This window comes from Leptodactylus fuscus, chromosome 8, assembly GCF_031893055.1.
Source record: "Leptodactylus fuscus isolate aLepFus1 chromosome 8, aLepFus1.hap2, whole genome shotgun sequence".
Taxonomy (NCBI): Eukaryota; Metazoa; Chordata; class Amphibia; order Anura; family Leptodactylidae; genus Leptodactylus; species Leptodactylus fuscus.
This window is the reverse complement of record NC_134272.1, coordinates 16,668,948-16,691,489: the sequence shown is the minus strand read 5'-3', so window position 1 is coordinate 16,691,489 and position 22,542 is coordinate 16,668,948. Positions and strand designations below refer to the sequence as shown.

The 22,542-nt window shown below is 40.7% G+C and overlaps 1 protein-coding gene across 1 annotated transcript in view; it reads right to left on the bottom strand.

Moving 5' to 3' along the window:
• SEPTIN12 (septin 12) overlaps positions 1 to 7,790 on the bottom strand; it is a 69,374-nt gene extending 61,584 nt beyond the window's left edge. Inside the window, exon 1 of the mRNA XM_075285399.1 lies at positions 7,653 to 7,790. Within this exon, the coding sequence (XP_075141500.1) occupies positions 7,653 to 7,707 (55 nt within the window). The 5' untranslated portion in view covers positions 7,708 to 7,790. The remainder of the gene's footprint in view (positions 1 to 7,652) is intronic.
• Between the last annotated feature and the right edge of the window lie 14,752 nt (positions 7,791 to 22,542).

Sequence of the window (22,542 nt, the reverse complement as noted above, 5' to 3'; positions counted from 1 at the left end):
TTTTTAGTTCTAAATATTTTGGTGTTTATAACAGCCATTTCAGTTTGATATATCTAATAACTGATGGACACAGTAATATTTCAGGATTGAAATGAGGTTTATTGTGCTAACAGAAAATGTGCAATATGCATTAAACCAAAATTTGACCGGTGCAAAAGTATGGGCACCTCAACAGAAAAGTGACATTAATATTTAGTAGATCCTCCTTTTGCAAAGATAACAGCCTCTAGTCGCTTCCTGTAGCTTTTAATCAGTTCCTGGATCCTGGATAAAGGTATTTTGGACAAACAATTCAAGTTCAGTTAAGTTAGATGGTCGCCGAGCATGGACAGCCCGCTTCAAATCATCCCACAGATGTTCAATGATATTCAGGTCTGGGGACTGGGATGGCCATTCCAGAACATTGTAATTGTTCCTCTGCATGAATGCCTGAGGATTTGGAGCGGTGTTTTGGATCATTGTCTTGCTGAAATATCCATCCCCGGCGTAACTTCAACTTCGTCACTGATTCTTGAACATTATTCTCAAGAATCTGCTGATACTGAGTGGAATCCATGCGACTCTCAACTTTAACAAGATTCCCGATGCCGGCATTGGCCACACAGCCCCAAAGCATGATGGAACCTCCACCAAATTTTACAGTGGGTAGCATGTGTTTTTCTTGGAATGCTGTTTCTTTTTGGACGCCATGCATAACGCCTTTTTTTATAGCCAAACAACTCAATTTTTGTTTCCAAAATGAAGCTGCCTTGTCCAAATGTGCTTTTTCATACCTCAGGCAACTCTATTTGTGGCGTACGTGCAGAAACGGCTTCTTTCTCATCACTCTCCCATACAGCTTCTATTTGTACAAAGTGCGCTGTATTGCTGACCGATGCACAGTGACACCATCTGCAGCAAGATGATGCTGCAGCTCTTTGGAGGTGGTCTGTGGATTGTCCTTGACTGTTCTCACCATTCTTCTTCTCTGCCTTTCTGATATTTTTCTTGGCCTGCCACTTCTGGGCTTAACAAGAACTGTCCCTGTGGTCTTCCATTTCCTTACTATGTTCCTCACAGTGGAAACTGACAGGTTAAATCTCTGAGACAACTTTTTGTATCCTTCCCCTGAACAACTATGTTGAACAATCTTTGTTTTCAGATCATTTGAGAGTTGTTTTGAGTAGCCCATGATGCCACTCTTCAGAGGAGATTCAAATAGGAGATCAACTTGCAATTGGCCACCTTAAATACCTTTTCTTATGATTGGATACATCTGGCTATGAAGTTCAAAGCTCACTGAGGTTACAAAACCAATTTTGTGCTTCAGTAAGTGAGTAAAAAGTAGTTAGGAGTATTCAAATCAATAAAATGATAAGGGTGCCCATACTTTTGCACCGGTCAAATTTTGGTTTAATGCATATTGCACATTTTCTATTAGTACAATAAACCTCATTTCAATCCTGAAATATAACTGTGTCCATCAGTTATTAGATATATCAAACTGAAATGGCTGTTGCAAACACCAAAATATTTAGAACAAAAAATGATTAAGATTAATAGGGGTGCCCAAACTTTTTCATAGGACTGTAGGAGATCAGGGATTCTTTCATGTAGACTCTAGATGACATCTACTAGAATCTAGAGGATCCAGCACAAAGTGTCAGGGAAGAGTATGGACAGGTCAGTAAGGAATGGCATGGATCATGAGCAGGTAGCTAAAGAAGTTCAGGCAGACAGAGATGGGCAGAGGTCCTACACAGAGGTGGAGATGGATCCTAGACAGATATACAGAGAAGAAGGGCAGGGACCCTGAAGAAGATCTGTAGATAAAATCAGGGATCGGTCTTACAGAGCGTATATATAATATAGATGTATACAGCCAGAGAGGTGAGTGACAGGTGGAGGGGCACAGGTTTAACCGCTCGTTGCCCGCAGCCATCGCCTTACAGACATGGTCTGTTTTATGTTGCAGTCCGTCCTGCGCTCTCTCTGCTCTCCGCGCTGACAGGTTTTGCCTGAAGCCAGAAAGACGAGAACAACTTCAACAAACTGTAAAGGAAATTGAACAATGTAAAAAAATGACAATTTTAACTGTTTTCATAACCGAGAATCGGAGGAGCTGAAAAAACTATTACGATGATTACCCTGTAAAGTGTTTCCCTTGGAGAATGAGATCATCCCTCATAGATAATCCAGAAGATGGATGACCCCATAGTTACATATATGACAGGACCACGTGGGGGAAGCCATTATACTGTGTCAACGAGGGCCTGTCACTTTAAGACAGCAACCAATATTTGGTGCAAAAAAGGTGCAAACGATGACACGTGCACTAAAATTTGTGATTTTAGTTGGCACTCACTGAAATGGAAGTGGACCCCTAAAATTGGGACAAATTTTGGCAAAAAAATTTGCATTCCCGTAGCTAGTATAGACTGTCAATCAGTTCCAGATTCTCCAGATATATTAAGTGTCTTGCCATTTTATATCCAGAGTGGTAGAACACATCTCAATCTTAAAGTGAGCCAGCATTCAATACTTTAAAAGAATGGGGGCGCTGTTGCATTGGTGTCTATGAGATTATTTGCCTTAACAATGGTAAAAAGTGGTAGTGCAAGTCACCAAATGATATTTCCGTTTCAATGGGATTTAAAGGAGACATCCGCTAGAAAATCGAGAGCCCTTAAGAGTAAATATAATACATTATATAAAATGATGACTCTCATAAGAAATGCTACAGCTCCTTTAAGTCATCTCATCTACCTTAGACTACATAGGCTTACAAATTCCCAGTCACTGTTCACCGACCTATTGCAGCCATATGTCCACGATGGTTTATTCCGCCCCCCCACCCCCTTCCCAAATGAATTAGTCAGCGACAGATCTGTGCGAAAGGTGGAAACATGAAGTTCAGTAAACATTGGAGACAGAACAAGGATATTTGATGTATTAAAGTGCTGCAGGACATTATATTCCTCGCTACATCAAACACAAGCCATGTATTGTCCGGCCTGGATGAAAAGGCTCCCACGCTTTTGTCCACGCCACGCCCCTGGCAAAGATCGCCACCTTTCATCTTTGCCCTCTGTTAAAATGAATGATCTGAAATACGGTCCCTAAAGGAATAAGGCATCAGATCATCCTGCCGTATACGGGCGAACGCAACGTCCATGTAATGTTAGGGGACCCCCGTTCCAAATTGTGCTATGGGCTCCAGAAATGTAGCTTTTTATTCAGTTTATTGCCCTGGCCGTGTATCTAAATACCCTGGCTGAGATACAGTGTCTTGGTGGATCTCAGGGCACTAAGTATATGGGGTACAGCACGCTGCGTTGTTTGAGGGGGCACGAAGCCCCGTAGAAGGACCAGTATTATAAGTGGCGAATAGTTGGTGGGGGCCCAGTTAGACATTTTGCATTGGGGCCCCAGTCCTTCAAGTTGCGCCAATAGTCCAGCCCCCCTATCAGACCTATCACCTCCCACCTTCTGCCCCCCAAATCCTGATACCAGCCAGCCCTCCTACCTCAGGCCGGGCCCCGACTGTTATGTATTGGAGCTGTCAAAACATTTCTGGAGTGTTTGCAGTAAAGATGGAGGATAAATTCTCGGGAGTAAGAGAGATTGATGAGAGCGTTTGCCCGCAGGAGATGACAGGCGGGATTATCAGTACGGGGGAGGGGAGGGGTACATCTGGAGGCGAATCTGATCGTGCGCGGATCTAGAGCAATAGTATGGGAGTATGGCTGTGTTGGCTGGTACTACTATACAGTATTGTATGGTATTAGTATGTGGGCACTGTACTGTACGGTAGTATTACACTAGGTTCACACTAGCGTTCAGCTCTCCATTATTTAGGTCCACATGGGGACCCAAAAGAAAGAAAGCCCATCGGCTTAAAAAAAGCAGTTACTGGCGGACATCTGTTGAACCGATAGACTATAATGGGGTCTGCCGGTTTTCCGCCCCTTATTTGTGCACCATGGTAGCCATTATATGGACACAGTATTTGATGATGGGTGATGACGTTGGTTCTGTGATACAGCAATGTATGGCACAGTTATTACATTGGCACTATATAGCAGTATTATTTGGAACTATTACTTGCACACTGTAGTAGGCATTATATGGGCACTATGGCTTATTATGATATGTTGGTTGGTGCGGTGATACAAAAATGCCTGGCACAGGTAGTTGGCATTGTTATGCCGTTACAATTTGGGCACCGTACTGTAGGTAAACATTACTTAGACACTATATAGAACTATTATTTGTACACAGGGTAGGCTTTAAATGGACACTATTTAAGGATATGTTGGTTGGTACTGTGAGCTACCATTTGAGCACTGTATGGCGGTATTATTCTGGATACACCAGCCAAACAGGATAAACTTTGCACACGTCTGCCGAAGATGAGTTAATACAGTTCATTCCCGTGGATGCAAAAATTGCCTCCAGATGTCATTTATCATGATCGGAGACCCTTCCCCAGGCCCACACCTCAGGCAGCCATTCCTAAACTACAATGACCCTCGTCCTTTACCCGTCACTTTCTGACATTACCCAGAAGACCAGACACCAAGAGGATGATCCCCATATGGCCAGGAAACAACTGTGTCCCCGTCACCGCCTGTGTGAGGACAGGCAGAGCGGTCAGCAGGGCAGGGGTTTGGCGGCTTTCATGTTTGTATTTACAGATGGGGGTCTCAAGTGGAGAAACCTTCGAGACTGTTGTTGTCTCCTGCCACAAAAATGTTCCAGCTCTTGTGCTTATTAAAGAGACAACGTGGGGGAGGGGGAGGTGCGCAAAACTTTAGACAAACAGTGACAGGAGACAAAAGAGGCAGACAGTGAAATCCCCTCACTCCTTGTACACACTGCGTGTTAGGACACAGCCGGGCACATACGTGTGCTGGGGGGTCCTTCACGTCAAACAGGCCCCTGAGGGCTGGGAGGCCACTTTCAATTTTTTGCCTTTTTTTGTGGTTTGCCATTCAATGCCCCCCCCCCCCCCCCAAATAAAATGAGGAAATGTAAAATCTCAATGCATCATTACAATGAAATAAATGGGGCTTGTGATCCCACTGACGCCTTTCAGATTATACCATGATGGTTCCCGTACGACGTCACATGATGGTCCGGATCTGGTACCACAATGACCATCCACTAGGTGGCGATCACTGATCGTACTGCTGCGTCTCTGGCATTAGTATATGGGGCTACGATATGTACTATTATATAGCGGTCGTTATATACAGGTCACCTGATCGCGAACGCTACATTCTTGCGTGGGCGGCCATTTCCTCCAATGGTTTGTTTATGCAAATGAGATCAAAGCATCTAATGAGCCCCGGGTTACGGACAGAGATGATTATCGCCCCAGAAGATTACGTAAACCGGTACGTGGGCGCAATTCATGGATGGAAGGAGAACATGCAAACAAACATTCTCCCCGGTGCTGCGGCTCTATTATAAACAAGTAGCGTCCGTTTTTAAGATGTCTGCTTGTTGTCAGTGAATGGAGTCCTGTCCGATAGGTCCTGATCGTGAGCCTGTGGGCCTCTGCACTTTGTATGGCCACCAGGTACACTGTAACAGACCCTCAGCTGTGCAAATTTCTTGAAAAGTAAGAAATTAGAACAAATTGTTAGAAAGTTGTGGAACGACAGACGCCCTCACGATGCCGACAGCAGGGTCACAGACAGGAGTCCAGAGTCATTGTCCCTGTGTCACACTCTGGGAGCCACAATCAGGTATCAGCATGCGAGAGGTTAAATATAATGAAGTGACAGGTTGGCAGGCATGACTAGCGCTATCAAATGCAAACCTAGGGTCACGGGGCATTGGGGGGGCCATTATAATTGGGGATCTGTTCTACATTTGATTGTGGGCATACTAGCCCATATACAGTACTGTCTGAGCATGCTGGGAGTTGTAGTCGCAGCACTGCTGGAAAGTGACAGGCTGCCACAGACATCATGTTATGGCGATCGCTTATCAGTCAACCAGGATCATTATTTTGGGATTTTATCTGCTTTGGATAAGGACTATCACTTCCATCATTTCAGTTATTACTCCATCTTATGTCCCAAATCCTCCCATATGTGATAGAACAGGATGGAGGGTAAAGCAGAGGACGAGGGGTTAATAGGAGGGGTACAGACAGACGGTGATTAAGATACTTTTATGTGGGGCCCCCGCAGATCTCCAGGGGCCAGAACAGTCTTCAAGTGGATGAATCTTTGTAACCCTTTAAGATGCTTATAAGCTGAAATATTGACCAATTACTTAATTATTGGAGAGATCTGTACGTAGGACTACAAGGTTCAGCATGTCCTGTCACCTGGGGAAGGGGTGATAGCAGCGACAGATGACGAATCAGAAGAATGAGTCACATATTTGGCACCAGAGGCCCTGACCGCAGCATTGAGACCAGCGGGGAATCCTATTTATAGGGTCATTGAGACGAGTATGACAGGACTTAATAGTAATGGGTAGAAATAGCAGGTCGTAGGTTTGTCAGATGTAGTAGAGCTGTGTTTGTCAGGGACAAAAGAGCTCAGTTAAGTTTCTGACATGCAGCAGGGCTCAGATGGTTAGATGCAGCAGGGCTGAGATTGTCACCTCTAAGATCAGACACCCCAGCACTTAATTTGTCAGATGCAGTAGAGATGTGTTTGTCAGATATTGCAAGACTGTGCTTGTCAGATGCATCAGAGCTGTGTTTGTCAGAGACAGACGAGCTCAGTCCATTAAATGCAGCGTATCTCAGTTTGCCAGATGCTGCAGAGCTTAGTATGTTTTGTCTAAGAACTTCATATACCGTCGGGCAAAACTTATCAGACACAACAGAATTTATCTTGTCAGATGCAGCAGAGCTCCGATTGTCTGATTCCACATTGGTCAGATGCAGCAGAGCTCAGTATGTCAGAAGTTGCAGCGCTATGCTTGTCTGCACCAGCGCTGTATTTGTTCGATACAAAAGAGATTATTATATCAAATGCAAATGCAGCAGAGCTCAGTTTGTCATCTGCTGCAGAGCCAAGTGTGATATGTCTAAGATAGTCACATACAGCAGGGCTAAGTGTATTAGAACGTATCTTGTCAGATGCAGCAGAGTCCAGTTTGCCATCTGGTGCAGAGCTAAGTGTGATATGTCTAAGATAGTCACATACAGCAGGGCTAAGTGTATTAGAACTTATCTTGTCAGATGCAGCAGAGCTCAGTTTGATTCCACATTGGTCAGATGTAGCAGAGCTCAGTATTTCAGATACAGCAGAAACTACAGCAAAGTTTATCAAAACCCATCAAACCAAAGTGTCCCAAAGACCAGCTCTGGGTGTCAGGTAAAGCAGAGCTGAGCTTGTCAGAAGCAACAGAACATGGTTTGTCTAATTTAACAAAGTCTGAATGTATCTAATGTAGCAGTGCTGAGGTTTTCAGAAAGAGATATAACAAAGTAAAGTTTTTCAGATGTAGCAGTGCTGGGTTTGTCGTCTACTGCAGGGTTAAGTCTGTCACACTCCTGGCACTATATAATCCGGACTTCTCCCTAGGACTGCAGACCCTTCTATATGATCAATAGGCACAAGCAAAATCAGCTCTACTACATCTGCACATACACATGTATGATGAAAATGACATGGCAGCGCTGTCGCCCAAATTACACTTACCTTCAAAGTCAGAGAGGATCCCCTCCAAGTGGTCGTTGACGGATAAGTGAGCCATCCTTGCCCCCCTTCTTGAGTGCTCTGGCTAGGAATAAGCCCCCTTTACAGTGAGGTTAAATCGATAGGGCCAGACGAGGCGACGTCCCACATGTGCTGACTAGTCAGGGACCCCCTGTATTACACTGCTCCCCTTCTAGTGCTGAGCACTGCACACTGCACTGGAGGATAGTGGAGTGGAGGGAGGGAGAGCCGGCAGACCCCTCCTCCAGAAGATGAGGATCAGTTACACCCCCCCCTCCCCACATACCTTGTAGGAATCCCCATCCTCTCTGCAGCTTATTTGATCAGCACATCTGGAAGTTGGGAGGGGAGGGGGGTCCAGCCAAATCCTGGCTCTCTCTTGTTTAACTCTTCTTCTGCTGAGCAACATAAATGCTAAAAGTTACCATTGTCCCCTGTCTAATCTCTGTAGAGCGTAAGCTCCTGGGCGCCCAGACAATGTGATGTAATACAACTGTATGACGAGAATGACCCCCAGACCCAATAAAGCCGAAGATAAGGTTCTGCAACTTTCTCATAGACTTTGGGGGGATTTATCCAGACTGGCAATTCTTATAACAGTATTTGCTCCCCGATGGGCGCAAAAAGCGCCGGAATTACTAAGAGGTCGCCAGGCGCAGATTTGTGGTATAACTCCGCCCACTGTCGGAAAGGTGACGAGCGAGGCACAAGGGCACCAAAGTGACAAATTGAGATATTTTTTTGCCTTAACAAATCCAGGCCTTGGTGTATCAATTCTTCACCATTTCTAAGAGCTCTGCTTGCTGTCAGTGAATGAATCCTTAGACTATAATGAGGTCCGTGTGGTTTCCCAGGTGACTATGTGTATAGGTTTCCGTTCAGGGGGTCCTCAAGTAGACTCCCCGAAGTAAAGAAGCTCTAGATCTTGTCTTAGAAACCATCTATTGTTCTCTGTTATCGGCCATTTCAGTCTGGGAAGAGCCTGACATTAAAGGGTTTTCCTTTGGATCAGTCATCAGTTGAAGATCAGCGGGGTCCGACCACCAGGACCCCCTCAGATCAGCTGTTTGAAGAGGCCGCAGCGTTCGAGCGAGTGATGCCGACTTTTCAATATGTACCAAGCACAGCGCCATACATTGTATAGTGGTTGTACTCGGTATTGCAGCTCAGCCGCTCTCACTTTTTGGGTATATAGAAGGATAATATCAGGTTCTGTTCTCAGATGAACAAATTATAAAGAAAGGATCAAAGGAAATATACAAGACGCCCGTTGTCTGTGGCCGCTATAATTACATGATTATTCCAGGAGCTAATTATTTAACGCAGTTTGCGGGCGAGTGTCAGCGACATGGGCGAGAGGGGTTGGCCCAAAAGTGGTGAAGAGGAGACTGAAGGCCATACTGCATGGGCAGACTGGTCCAAGAAATACCTGAATATGTATGGGTAGTGTTAGTGATGTCATCCCATGGGCGGAGAAGTCATGACTCCACCCAGATAGTGACATCACTACAGTGCTCATACATATTAGGTGTTTATTGGTGGAAACCCTCAGCTAGAGAAGGATTGGGGATTACATTAAGCTCCATGTACATAAAATAAGACCGCCAACTATGACATAAATAATATGGCTATAGAGTACTGCACACAGGGCTGACATAGGGCAGGTCAGTGGATTTTACATCTCAATCCTTCTATCAGAATGTATAGATTTGGGGGCTGGTGGAAACTCCTATAAGGTGGAGGTCATAGGGCAGTTGCCCCCTAATCCTGCCTGTGGTGCAGATCTGAGGCGCTCACTGACCCCCTGCTGGCTGATAGGGATCTGGCCATTTGCTGTGATTCCTATGACACTGGTGACCTGGAGCTGATATAAGGCAGGGATATGACATATGATCTGGGCCCCTGATCACCAGCTGCGGCCTGTATGTCCAGGCAGGGGAGGGGGCACGGCAGATGACAGACATTGGCATAGAGGTGTGAATGAGGCCTGGGGGGTCTGGGATAGGGGAGGGGTCCTAAATCATAGCAGCATCTGTTAGCACCAGTTTGCTAATGCTGGAAAGGGGAGGGGTACAGATAAACATAGGGTCTGGTGTGAAGTGTGAACCTGGAGCGGTGTATACCCCCTCAGGGTGAGATACATGGTCAAAGTCACATAGACAATGGGGGAGTGGGTAAGAGTGCATGGATCACACATGATACCCTGCTCAGCAGATACCGGGCCCCTGTATGTTCCCCGCTGTGGCGGTATCAGGACAGGTGCTGGCAGTACAATCCCAGCTTTGTCTGCGGCTGCACCGTCCTGGATCCAGATGTAATTACAGAGCAGGAGGGGCAGCTGCGCGACAAATTGGCGGTGTAATAAGACAATATCAGGCTAATTCTCCACACAGGACACTCCAAGAGGCGGCATCCTTATTTAAAGGAACAGTAACCCCAAAATACTCAGATTATAATAGTGCGGGACCGTTATCTGCCTCCCTTCTTATAACGGTCACATGTCTCTGGCTGGAGATGTGGGATATGTACTGCAGTGATGGTGTCACCGCTACAAAGTCAGTCTGAAGTGGCTGATAACAGGGAACAATAGACTGTACTCAGCTGCGGAAATATTAGGAGCGCCACTTTCACATGTTAACACTATCTGGATGGATAGGAGGGCCCTTCATACATTAATGGGAAAGATTTGACAAGGAAACTTACCGAAAATCTTCCCTTCCTGTTGGTGGCGCTGTATGGAGGAATGATCAGGCTCTCGGGGAGGTAATGCATGTTCTGATTTCCGTCCTTAAATAATACATAGCATAAATGGTTAAATCATTTCATACAAAGATTATAGAAGCAATGTAATTAAAATATCAGTAAATGATCACATTCACCCGCTAACATGTACAAGACTGCTGGGTATACAGCGCCATCAAGTGGCAACTAGCTAGTACTACAAGAAGGGAATTCAGGATTTAGACACCACTAGATTACCAAACCTTAGACTACACATGGCTTTAATCTACTGTATATCTGTGCTGTATGGAGCCATGACATTGTGATGGAGGGATTTATTACCGGGGTTATATAACAGGACTGTGGAGTCTGAATTTGGTAACAGAGAAACTGTCCTGACTCTGACTCCTTCATAAATGGCTGGAAGCCATGAACAGCAACGCAGGAGCAATAAAAATCCTCAAATTCAGGAAAAATCCAGAAACTGATTCCTATGACCGTAAATATGTAACAAACTATACAACTAATTAATTATACAATATAAGTAAAAATAATCAAGCCAGAGTCAGTAACTTGTTCCAACTCTGACTCAAGCCAAAACTGATCCCAATTAAGACTTCATAGCCCTGATGTTCAGAAACATACCTACTACTATACTGCCCCCTATGTACAAGAATATACCTACTATAATACTGCCCCCTATGTACAAGAATATAACTACTATAATACTGCTCCTATGTACAAGAATATAACTACTATAATACTACCTCCTATGTACAAGAATATAACTACTATAATACTGCTCCTATGTACAAGAATATAACTACTATAATACTGCCCCTATGTGCAAGACTATAACTACTATAATACTGCTCCTATGTACAAGAATATAACTACTATAATACTACCTCCTATGTACAAGAATATAACTACTATAATACTGCCCCTATGTGCAAGAATATAACTACTATAATACTGCTCCTATGTACAAGAATATAACTACTATAATACTGCTCCTATGTACAAGAATATAACTACTATAATACTACCTCCTATGTACAAGAATATAACTACTATAATACTACCTCCTATGTACAAGAATATAACTACTATAATACTGCTCCTATGTACAAGAATATAACTACTATAATACTACCTCCTATGTACAAGAATATAACTACTATAATACTGCTCCTATGTACAAGAATATAACTACTATAATACTACCTCCTATGTACAAGAATATAACTACTATAATACTGCTCCTATGTACAAGAATATAACTACTATAATACTACCTCCTATGTACAAGAATATAACTACTATAATACTGCTCCTATGTACAAGAATATAACTACTATAATACTGCTCCTATGTACAAGAATATAACTACTATAATACTGCTCCTATGTACAAGAATATAACTACTATAATACAGCTCCTATGTACAAGAATATAACTACTATAATACAGCTCCTATGTACAAGAATATAACTACTATAATACAGCTCCTATGTATATGACTACATTACTGTATCACTATGCCGTGCTGTACCCCTCCTCCTCCTTTCTCTCTATATCCCCGTTTCTCTTAGCTTATAGTTGATATAATACATTATAGTGGTTACAGCAGAGTTCACATGAGAACACTCATTCCCATCATCCCTCTTGGTGCGGTACACAGTGATAATTTATGTGTCTCTCTGGTGATGGCGGTAATGATAGGCCTTATATAGTGTGATTTATTTTTCTGCTATGAGAACACTTCTATATCTCGCTCTACAGAAGCTGTATATGATATATAGTTTGGCTTGGCTCTATGTTTGCAGCCCTGGTGCTGAACTATGCTGGACCCCGGACCCTCTCATGTACATGGGTGTGTCAGTACATTTATCAGCAGCCGCAGGTTATAGTGACACATGTGTACACATATATTATATACATCTATATGGCGGCTTCATGTGGAGCCTCATCCTCTGCCAAACACACAGAAGCTATATCCGTGTTAATATGTGCCAGGAACTCCCTGCCCTGCAGACACCGCAGCTCGCGGCCCTGAGCCGGCTGCCAGCCACCCTGATCAGCACATAAATCAATGTCCTGGCACAGGAAGCCTGAGGTTACACAGAAACGAACACCGCAGCGAGGTGAAACCACAAAGCCTCATATTAGGAATATTCCCAGATACAGCAACGCACTGACTGCTGAGAGATTGTACAATACCCCGGGATGGAGGACAGAGTCATCTCCTGTGCTCACTGTCACCCCCTGTCACTACTTCTCTGCACTAGTCACATAATGGTGACATCATACAGGTCCTTCCCTGCTTATCTCTCTCCACACTGGTCACATGATAGTGACATCATATAGGTTCCTCTCTTCTTATCTCTCTCCACACTGGTCACATGATAGTGACATCATACAGGTCCTTCACCGCTTATCTCTCTCCACACTGGTCACATGATGGTGACATCATACAGGTCCCTCTCTTCTTATCTCTCTCCACACTGGTCCCATGATAGTGACATCATACAGGTCCTTCTCTTCTTATCTCTCTCCACACTGGTCACATGATAGTGACATCATACAGGTCCTTCCCTGCTTATCTCTCTCCACAATGGTCACATGGTAGTGACATCATACAGGTCCTTCACCACTTCTCTCTGCACAGGAGCTCCTTACCTTCATGTGTCTCCTTTAGGGCAGGCTCTGGACAGAGTCAGCCTCCTTCCCCCTCTGGCAGCTGACAGTATAGTCCCTTCTTTCTTTATCCCATCATGCACTGCTCAGTCTCCGCTCCTTCCTGACAAGTAGGTTAGAAGACCATTCCTCTTGGCCGCCCTGCAGTATACAGAGGATCACTATACAGAGACCTGCCTGTGGGAAGAGGGACTGAGCATGTGTGTCCGCAAGCACTTAGCTCAGCAGGTGGACATGCACATTGTTACAAACTCTGAACACTAGGTGGCGCTATAACATGTAGGTAACTGGCACTGTGTTATTTTTAACACTAAGTAAATGGCAAGTATGGAATTTTTTTTACACCTAGTGGTATAAGGAGGATCTGCTCCTCAGTACAGAGGCACTGTCTTCCTGTTTACATCTTGGGAGACAGATTTGCATATTCTTCCCATACAGAGGTGAAGAAAGACTTCAGGCCTAGCCACTAGGTGGCAGTGTTTATCCTTAGATTGACTATAATTCCCACCGCTGATTTTATCATCATCTTGGATTTTCCTGCCTATGGATAAGCTTTCTCCTGTGCTCACTGTCGCCCCCTGTTGAGGCTCTGTGCTATACATGAGCTGCTGAGAGGAGTGGGGGAAGGGGAGTGACAACCCCACTGTGCAGATTTTCCAGTATGGCTTTTATATACTAACTCAGATATAACACTGCACCCCCCTGAGATGTATACCCTGTGCACGTGTCAAATTTGGGATGTTGCCCTTAGCAACACTTCATCAACTATTTTGGGCATCTTCTGCCCAGTAGCCATTTCTGACTGGGGGGCTGGGGGTGCTCTGCCCTCTATGACCTCCATATGTATCTATAAGATAAGAAATTTGCAGTTTATTACAAGTTCCAAAAATTGCAGTGCACTCACCCGCCACTAGATGGTGCTGCGCACCAGTCTCAGATACATCTGCTGGGAAGTTCAAGTTCTTACATGTCACCAGAAAATGGCCTCTTTTTAAACCCAGTTTTTAATTTTACTTTATGATTTTATTTAAATTTTTATGCCACTATCTATCATTTAAAAAGTTACCATGTCCTGAAATTTTCACTCTGTCCACTAAGCCTAATAACAGATATAGACATGCCAGTTCTGTAAGGGTTTTCTTTGCAGCATTTACAACACATACAGGGTTATAATACAAGATAACACCTCTATAGATAATAACACTGATCCATCATTACATCATTATGGCAATTGATGACGTCACAGCTTATCTCCTCCCCCTCCCTGCAAAGTCCATGTCTGCAAAACTCTCCCATAGACCTTAGTGAGTCGGCTCCAGGCTATTGCTGCCTGTGGCCATGAAATTGTTGTAACACACTATGTAAGAGCTCTATGACACATGACACACTATATAAGAGCTCTATGATACATGGCACACTATATAAGAGCTCTATGACACATGACACACTATGTAAGAGCTCTATGATACATGGCACACTATATAAGAGCTCTATGACACATGACACACTATATAAGAGCTCTATGATACATGACACACTATATAAGAGCTCTATGATACATGACACACTATGTAAGAGCTCTATGACACATGACACACTATATAAGAGCTCTATGATACATGGCACACTATATAAGAGCTCTATGACACATGACACACTATGTAAGAGCTCTATGATACATGACACACTATATAAGAGCTCTATGATACATGGCACACTATATAAGAGATCTATGATACATGGCACACTATATACGATATCTATGACACATGACACACTATATAAGAGCTCTATGATACATGACACACTATATAAGAGCTCTATGATACATGGCACACTATATAAGAGCTCTATGACACATGACACACTATATGAGATCTATGATACATGGCACACTATATAAGAGCTCTATGACACATGACACACTATATAAGAGATCTATGATACATGGCACACTATATAAGAGCTCTATGACACATGACACACTATATAAGAGCTCTATGATACATGGCACACTATATAAGAGCTCTATGACACATGACACACTATGTAAGAGCTCTATGATACATGACACACTATATAAGAGCTCTATGATACATGGCACACTATATAAGAGATCTATGATACATGGCACACTATATACGATATCTATGACACATGACACACTATATAAGAGCTCTATGATACATGACACACTATATAAGAGCTCTATGACACATGACACACTATATAAGAGATCTATGATACATGGCACACTATATAAGAGCTCTATGACACATGACACACTATATAAGAGATCTATGATACATGGCACACTATATAAGAGCTCTATGACACATGACACACTATGTAAGAGCTCTATGATACATGACACACTATATAAGAGCTCTATGATACATGGCACACTATATAAGAGATCTATGATACATGGCACACTATATACGATATCTATGACACATGACACACTATATAAGAGCTCTATGATACATGACACACTATATAAGAGCTCTATGATACATGGCACACTATATAAGAGCTCTATGACACATGACACACTATATAAGAGATCTATGATACATGACACACTATATAAGAGCTCTATGATACATGGCACACTATATAAGAGCTCTATGACACATGACACACTATATAAGAGATCTATAATACATGACACACTATGTAAGAGAGCTATGATACATGGCGCACTATATAAGAGCTCTATGATACATGACACACTATATAAGAGCTCTATGATACATGACACACTATATAAGAGCTCTATGATACATGGCACACTATATAAGAGATCTATGATACATGGCACACTATATAAGAGCTCTATGATACATGACACACTATATAAGAGATCTATGATACATGACTCACTATTTAAGAGATCTATAATACATGACACACTATATAATAGTTCTATAATACATGACACACTATATAAGAGATCTATAATACATGGCACACTATATAAGAGATTTATGATACATGGTACACTATATAAGAGCTCTATGATACATGGCACACTATATAGGAGCTCTATGATACATGACACACTATATAAGACATCTATGATACATGACACTATATAAGACATCTATGATACATGACACTATATAAGACCTCTATGATACATGGCACACTATATAAGAGATCTATAATACATGACACTATATAAGAGCTCTATGATACATGACACACTATATAAGACATCTATGATACATGACACTATATAAGACATCTATGATACATGACACTATATAAGAGCTCTATGATACATGGCACACTATATAAGAGCTCTATGATACATGGCACACTATATAAGAGCTCTATGATACATGGCACACTATATAAGAGATTTATGATACATGGCACACTATATAAGAGCTCTATGACACATGAAACACTATATAAGAGATCTATGATACATGACACACTATATAAGAGCTCTATGATACATGGCACACTATATAAGAGCTCTATGACACATGACACACTATATAAGAGATCTATAATACATGACACACTATGTAAGAGAGCTATGATACATGGCGCACTATATAAGAGCTCTATGATACATGACACACTATATAAGAGCTCTAGGATACATGACACACTATATAAGAGCTCTATGATACATGGCACACTATATAAGAGATCTATGATACATGGCACACTATATAAGAGCTCTATGATACATGACACACTATATAAGAGATCTATGATACATGACACACTATATAAGAGCTCTATGATACATGACACACTATATAAGAGCTCTATGATACATGACTCACTATTTAAGAGATCTATAATACATGACACACTATATAAGAGTTCTATAATACATGACACACTATATAAGAGATCTATAATACATGGCACACTATATAAGAGATTTATGATACATGGTACACTATATAAGAGCTCTATGATACATGGCACACTATATAGGAGCTCTATGATACATGGCACACTATATAAGAGCTCTATGATACATGACACTATATAAGAGCTCTATGATACATGACACTATATAAGAGCTCTATGACACATGACACACTATATAAGAGATCTATGATACATGGCACACTATATAAGAGCTCTATGACACATGACACACTATATAAGAGCTCTATGATACATGGCACACTATATAAGAGCTCTATGACACATGACACACTATGTAAGAGCTCTATGATACATGACACACTATATAAGAGCTCTATGATACATGGCACACTATATAAGAGATCTATGATACATGGCACACTATATACGATATCTATGACACATGACACACTATATAAGAGCTCTATGATACATGACACACTATATAAGAGCTCTATGACACATGACACACTATATAAGAGATCTATGATACATGGCACACTATATAAGAGCTCTATGACACATGACACACTATGTAAGAGCTCTATGATACATGACACACTATATAAGAGCTCTATGATACATGACACACTATATAAGAGCTCTATGATACATGGCACACTATATAAGAGCTCTATGACACATGACACACTATATAAGAGATCTATGATACATGACACACTATATAAGAGCTCTATGATACATGGCACACTATATAAGAGCTCTATGACACATGACACACTATATAAGAGATCTATAATACATGACACACTATGTAAGAGAGCTATGATACATGGCGCACTATATAAGAGCTCTATGATACATGACACACTATATAAGAGCTCTATGATACATGACACACTATATAAGAGCTCTATGATACATGGCACACTATATAAGAGATCTATGATACATGGCACACTATATAAGAGCTCTATGATACATGACACACTATATAAGAGATCTATGATACATGACACACTATATAAGAGCTCTATGATACATGACACACTATATAAGAGCTCTATGATACATGACTCACTATTTAAGAGATCTATAATACATGACACACTATATAATAGTTCTATAATACATGACACACTATATAAGAGATCTATAATACATGGCACACTATATAAGAGATTTATGATACATGGTACACTATATAAGAGCTCTATGATACATGGCACACTATATAGGAGCTCTATGATACATGACACACTATATAAGACATCTATGATACATGACACTATATAAGACATCTATGATACATGACACTATATAAGACCTCTATGATACATGGCACACTATATAAGAGATCTATAATACATGACACTATATAAGAGCTCTATGATACATGACACACTATATAAGACATCTATGATACATGACACTATATAAGACATCTATGATACATGACACTATATAAGAGCTCTATGATACATGGCACACTATATAAGAGCTCTATGATACATGGCACACTATATAAGAGCTCTATGATACATGGCACACTATATAAGAGATTTATGATACATGGCACACTATATAAGAGCTCTATGACACATGAAACACTATATAAGAGATCTATGATACATGACACACTATATAAGAGCTCTATGATACATGGCACACTATATAAGAGCTCTATGACACATGACACACTATATAAGAGATCTATAATACATGACACACTATGTAAGAGAGCTATGATACATGGCGCACTATATAAGAGCTCTATGATACATGACACACTATATAAGAGCTCTATGATACATGACACACTATATAAGAGCTCTATGATACATGGCACACTATATAAGAGATCTATGATACATGACACACTATATAAGAGCTCTATGATACATGACACACTATATAAGAGCTCTATGATACATGACTCACTATTTAAGAGATCTATAATACATGACACACTATATAATAGTTCTATAATACATGACACACTATATAAGAGATCTATAATACATGGCACACTATATAAGAGATTTATGATACATGGTACACTATATAAGAGCTCTATGATACATGGCACACTATATAGGAGCTCTATGATACATGACACACTATATAAGACATCTATGATACATGACACTATATAAGACATCTATGATACATGACACTATATAAGACCTCTATGATACATGGCACACTATATAAGAGATCTATAATACATGACACTATATAAGAGCTCTATGATACATGACACACTATATAAGACATCTATGATACATGACACTATATAAGACATCTATGATACATGACACTATATAAGAGCTCTATGATACATGGCACACTATATAAGAGCTCTATGATACATGGCACACTATATAAGAGCTCTATGATACATGGCACACTATATAAGAGATTTATGATACATGGCACACTATATAAGAGCTCTATGACACATGAAACACTATATAAGAGATATATAATACATGACACACTATGTAAGAGAGCTATGATACATGGCGCACTATATAAGAGCTCTATGATACATGACACACTATATAAGAGCTCTATGATACATGACACACTATATAAGAGCTCTATGATACATGGCACACTATATAAGAGATCTATGATACATGGCACACTATATAAGAGCTCTATGATACATGACACACTATATAAGAGCTCTATGATACATGGCACACTATATAAGAGCTCTATGACACATGACACACTATATAAGAGATATATAATACATGACACACTATGTAAGAGAGCTATGATACATGGCGCACTATATAAGAGCTCTATGATACATGACACACTATATAAGAGCTCTATGATACATGACACACTATATAAGAGCTCTATGATACATGGCACACTATATAAGAGATCTATGATACATGGCACACTATATAAGAGCTCTATGATACATGACACACTATATAAGAGATCTATGATACATGACACACTATATAAGAGCTCTATGATACATGACACACTATATAAGAGCTCTATGATACATGACTCACTATTTAAGAGATCTATAATACATGACACACTATATAAGAGTTCTATAATACATGACACACTATATAAGAGATCTATAATACATGGCACACTATATAAGAGATTTATGATACATGGTACACTATATAAGAGCTCTATGATACATGGCACACTATATAGGAGCTCTATGATACATGGCACACTATATAAGAGCTCTATGATACATGACACTATATAAGAGCTCTATGATACATGACACTATATAAGAGCTCTATGATACATGACACTATATAAGAGCTCTATGATACATGACACACTATATAAGACATCTATGATACATGACACTATATAAGACATCTATGATACATGACACTATATAAGACCTCTATGATACATGGCACACTATATAAGAGATCTATAATACATGACACTATATAAGACATCTATGATACATGACACTATATAAGAGCTCTATGATACATGGCACACTATATAAGAGCTCTATGATACATGGCACACTATATAAGAGCTCTATGATACATGGCACACTATATAAGAGATTTATGATACATGGCACACTATATAAGAGCTCTATGACACATGACACACTATATAAGAGATCTATGATACATGACACACTATATAAGAGCTCTATGATACATGGCACACTATATAAGAGCTCTATGACACATGACACACTATATAAGAGATCTATAATACATGACACACTATGTAAGAGAGCTATGATACATGGCGCACTATATAAGAGCTCTATGATACATGACACACTATATAAGAGCTATATGATACATGACACACTATATAAGAGCTCTATGATACATGGCACACTATATAAGAGATCTATGATACATGGCACACTATATAAGAGCTCTATGATACATGACACACTATATAAGAGATCTATGATACATGACACACTATATAAGAGCTCTATGATACATGACACACTATATAAGAGCTCTATGATACATGACTCACTATTTAAGAGATCTATAATACATGACACACTATATAAGAGTTCTATAATACATGACACACTATATAAGAGATCTATAATACATGGCACACTATATAAGAGATTTATGATACATGGTACACTATATAAGAGCTCTATGATACATGGCACACTATATAGGAGCTCTATGATACATGGCACACTATATAAGAGCTCTATGATACATGACACTATATAAGAGCTCTATGATACATGACACACTATATAAGAGCTCTATGATACATGGCACACTATATAGGAGCTCTATGATACATGGCACACTATATAAGAGCTCTATGATACATGACACTATATAAGAGCTCTATGATACATGACACACTATATAAGACATCTATGATACATGACACTATATAAGACATCTATGATACATGACACTATATAAGAGCTCTATGATACATGGCACACTATATAAGAGCTCTATGATACATGGCACACTATATAAGAGCTCTATGATACATGGCACACTATACAAGAGATTTATGATACATGACACACTATATAAGAGCTCTATGATACATGACACACTATGTAAGAGCTCCATTATACAGGAAATACTATGTAAGAGTTCTATGATACATGACACACTATATAAGAGCTCTATGATACATGGCACACTATATAAGAGATCTATGATACATGGCATACTATATAAGAGCTCTATGATACATGACACACTATATAAGAGATCTATGATACATAACACACTAGGTAAGAGCTCTATGATACAGAAATTGCTAAGTAAGAGCTAATAATAATATAGAGTTCACAGATTTTCTTAGTAAATGTACGGCATTGTGCGGTTTTCTATTCTCACACATATTCTTGATTCAGTCATGGCTGCTGCCGCTGCCGCTGTCGCTGGCTGTCGCTTAGTAGGGCTCATCCTGAATACTGCAGCTTCCCCAGACAGCCAGTAGGTGGAGCTCTGGTAACACATTCCTGGGACATCTGACAGGTACTACAGACTCCTTGTTAGCTATCACATCTGGTCAGTATGGGATATATATAATATAATAGAGCTGCAGTATAAAGCATAGCGGAGGGATAGAGCAGCAGTTGTCTGATAAGACAGGAGACGACTTTCAGCCTACCTCAGAGTTCACATAGGCGATGTAGCCTAAGTTTGAGTCCCCTAATAGAGCACAGCTACAGTTTAAAGCATGGGGGACAGAACAGCTGTATGAGGCAGGAGGTGGATTTTTAGAGACACTGATCATAGCTGTATCCTATTGGAGCAGAGGTAAAAAAGAAAAAGCAATGAATATAGAAGAGCTCTGGAGTCTCCCATGACAATACTTCCAGGCTTGGGTTGTATCTGGAAATCTGACTTTTTAACCCCTTGTGGCTCCTCATATCTTCCTATTTTCCAGCAGGCAGGTGGATTATTCTTAAGACATCAGTTATTCCTCCCTGATGTTTCTAATTGAGCAAATTCTGACACATTTCATCGCGGTTGATAATTAAGACTTTGATGACGTCTCGCAACAAGTTCTAAAACTCATTTATTTCCCTCTTCGATGCTCCGGTAGACGCTTA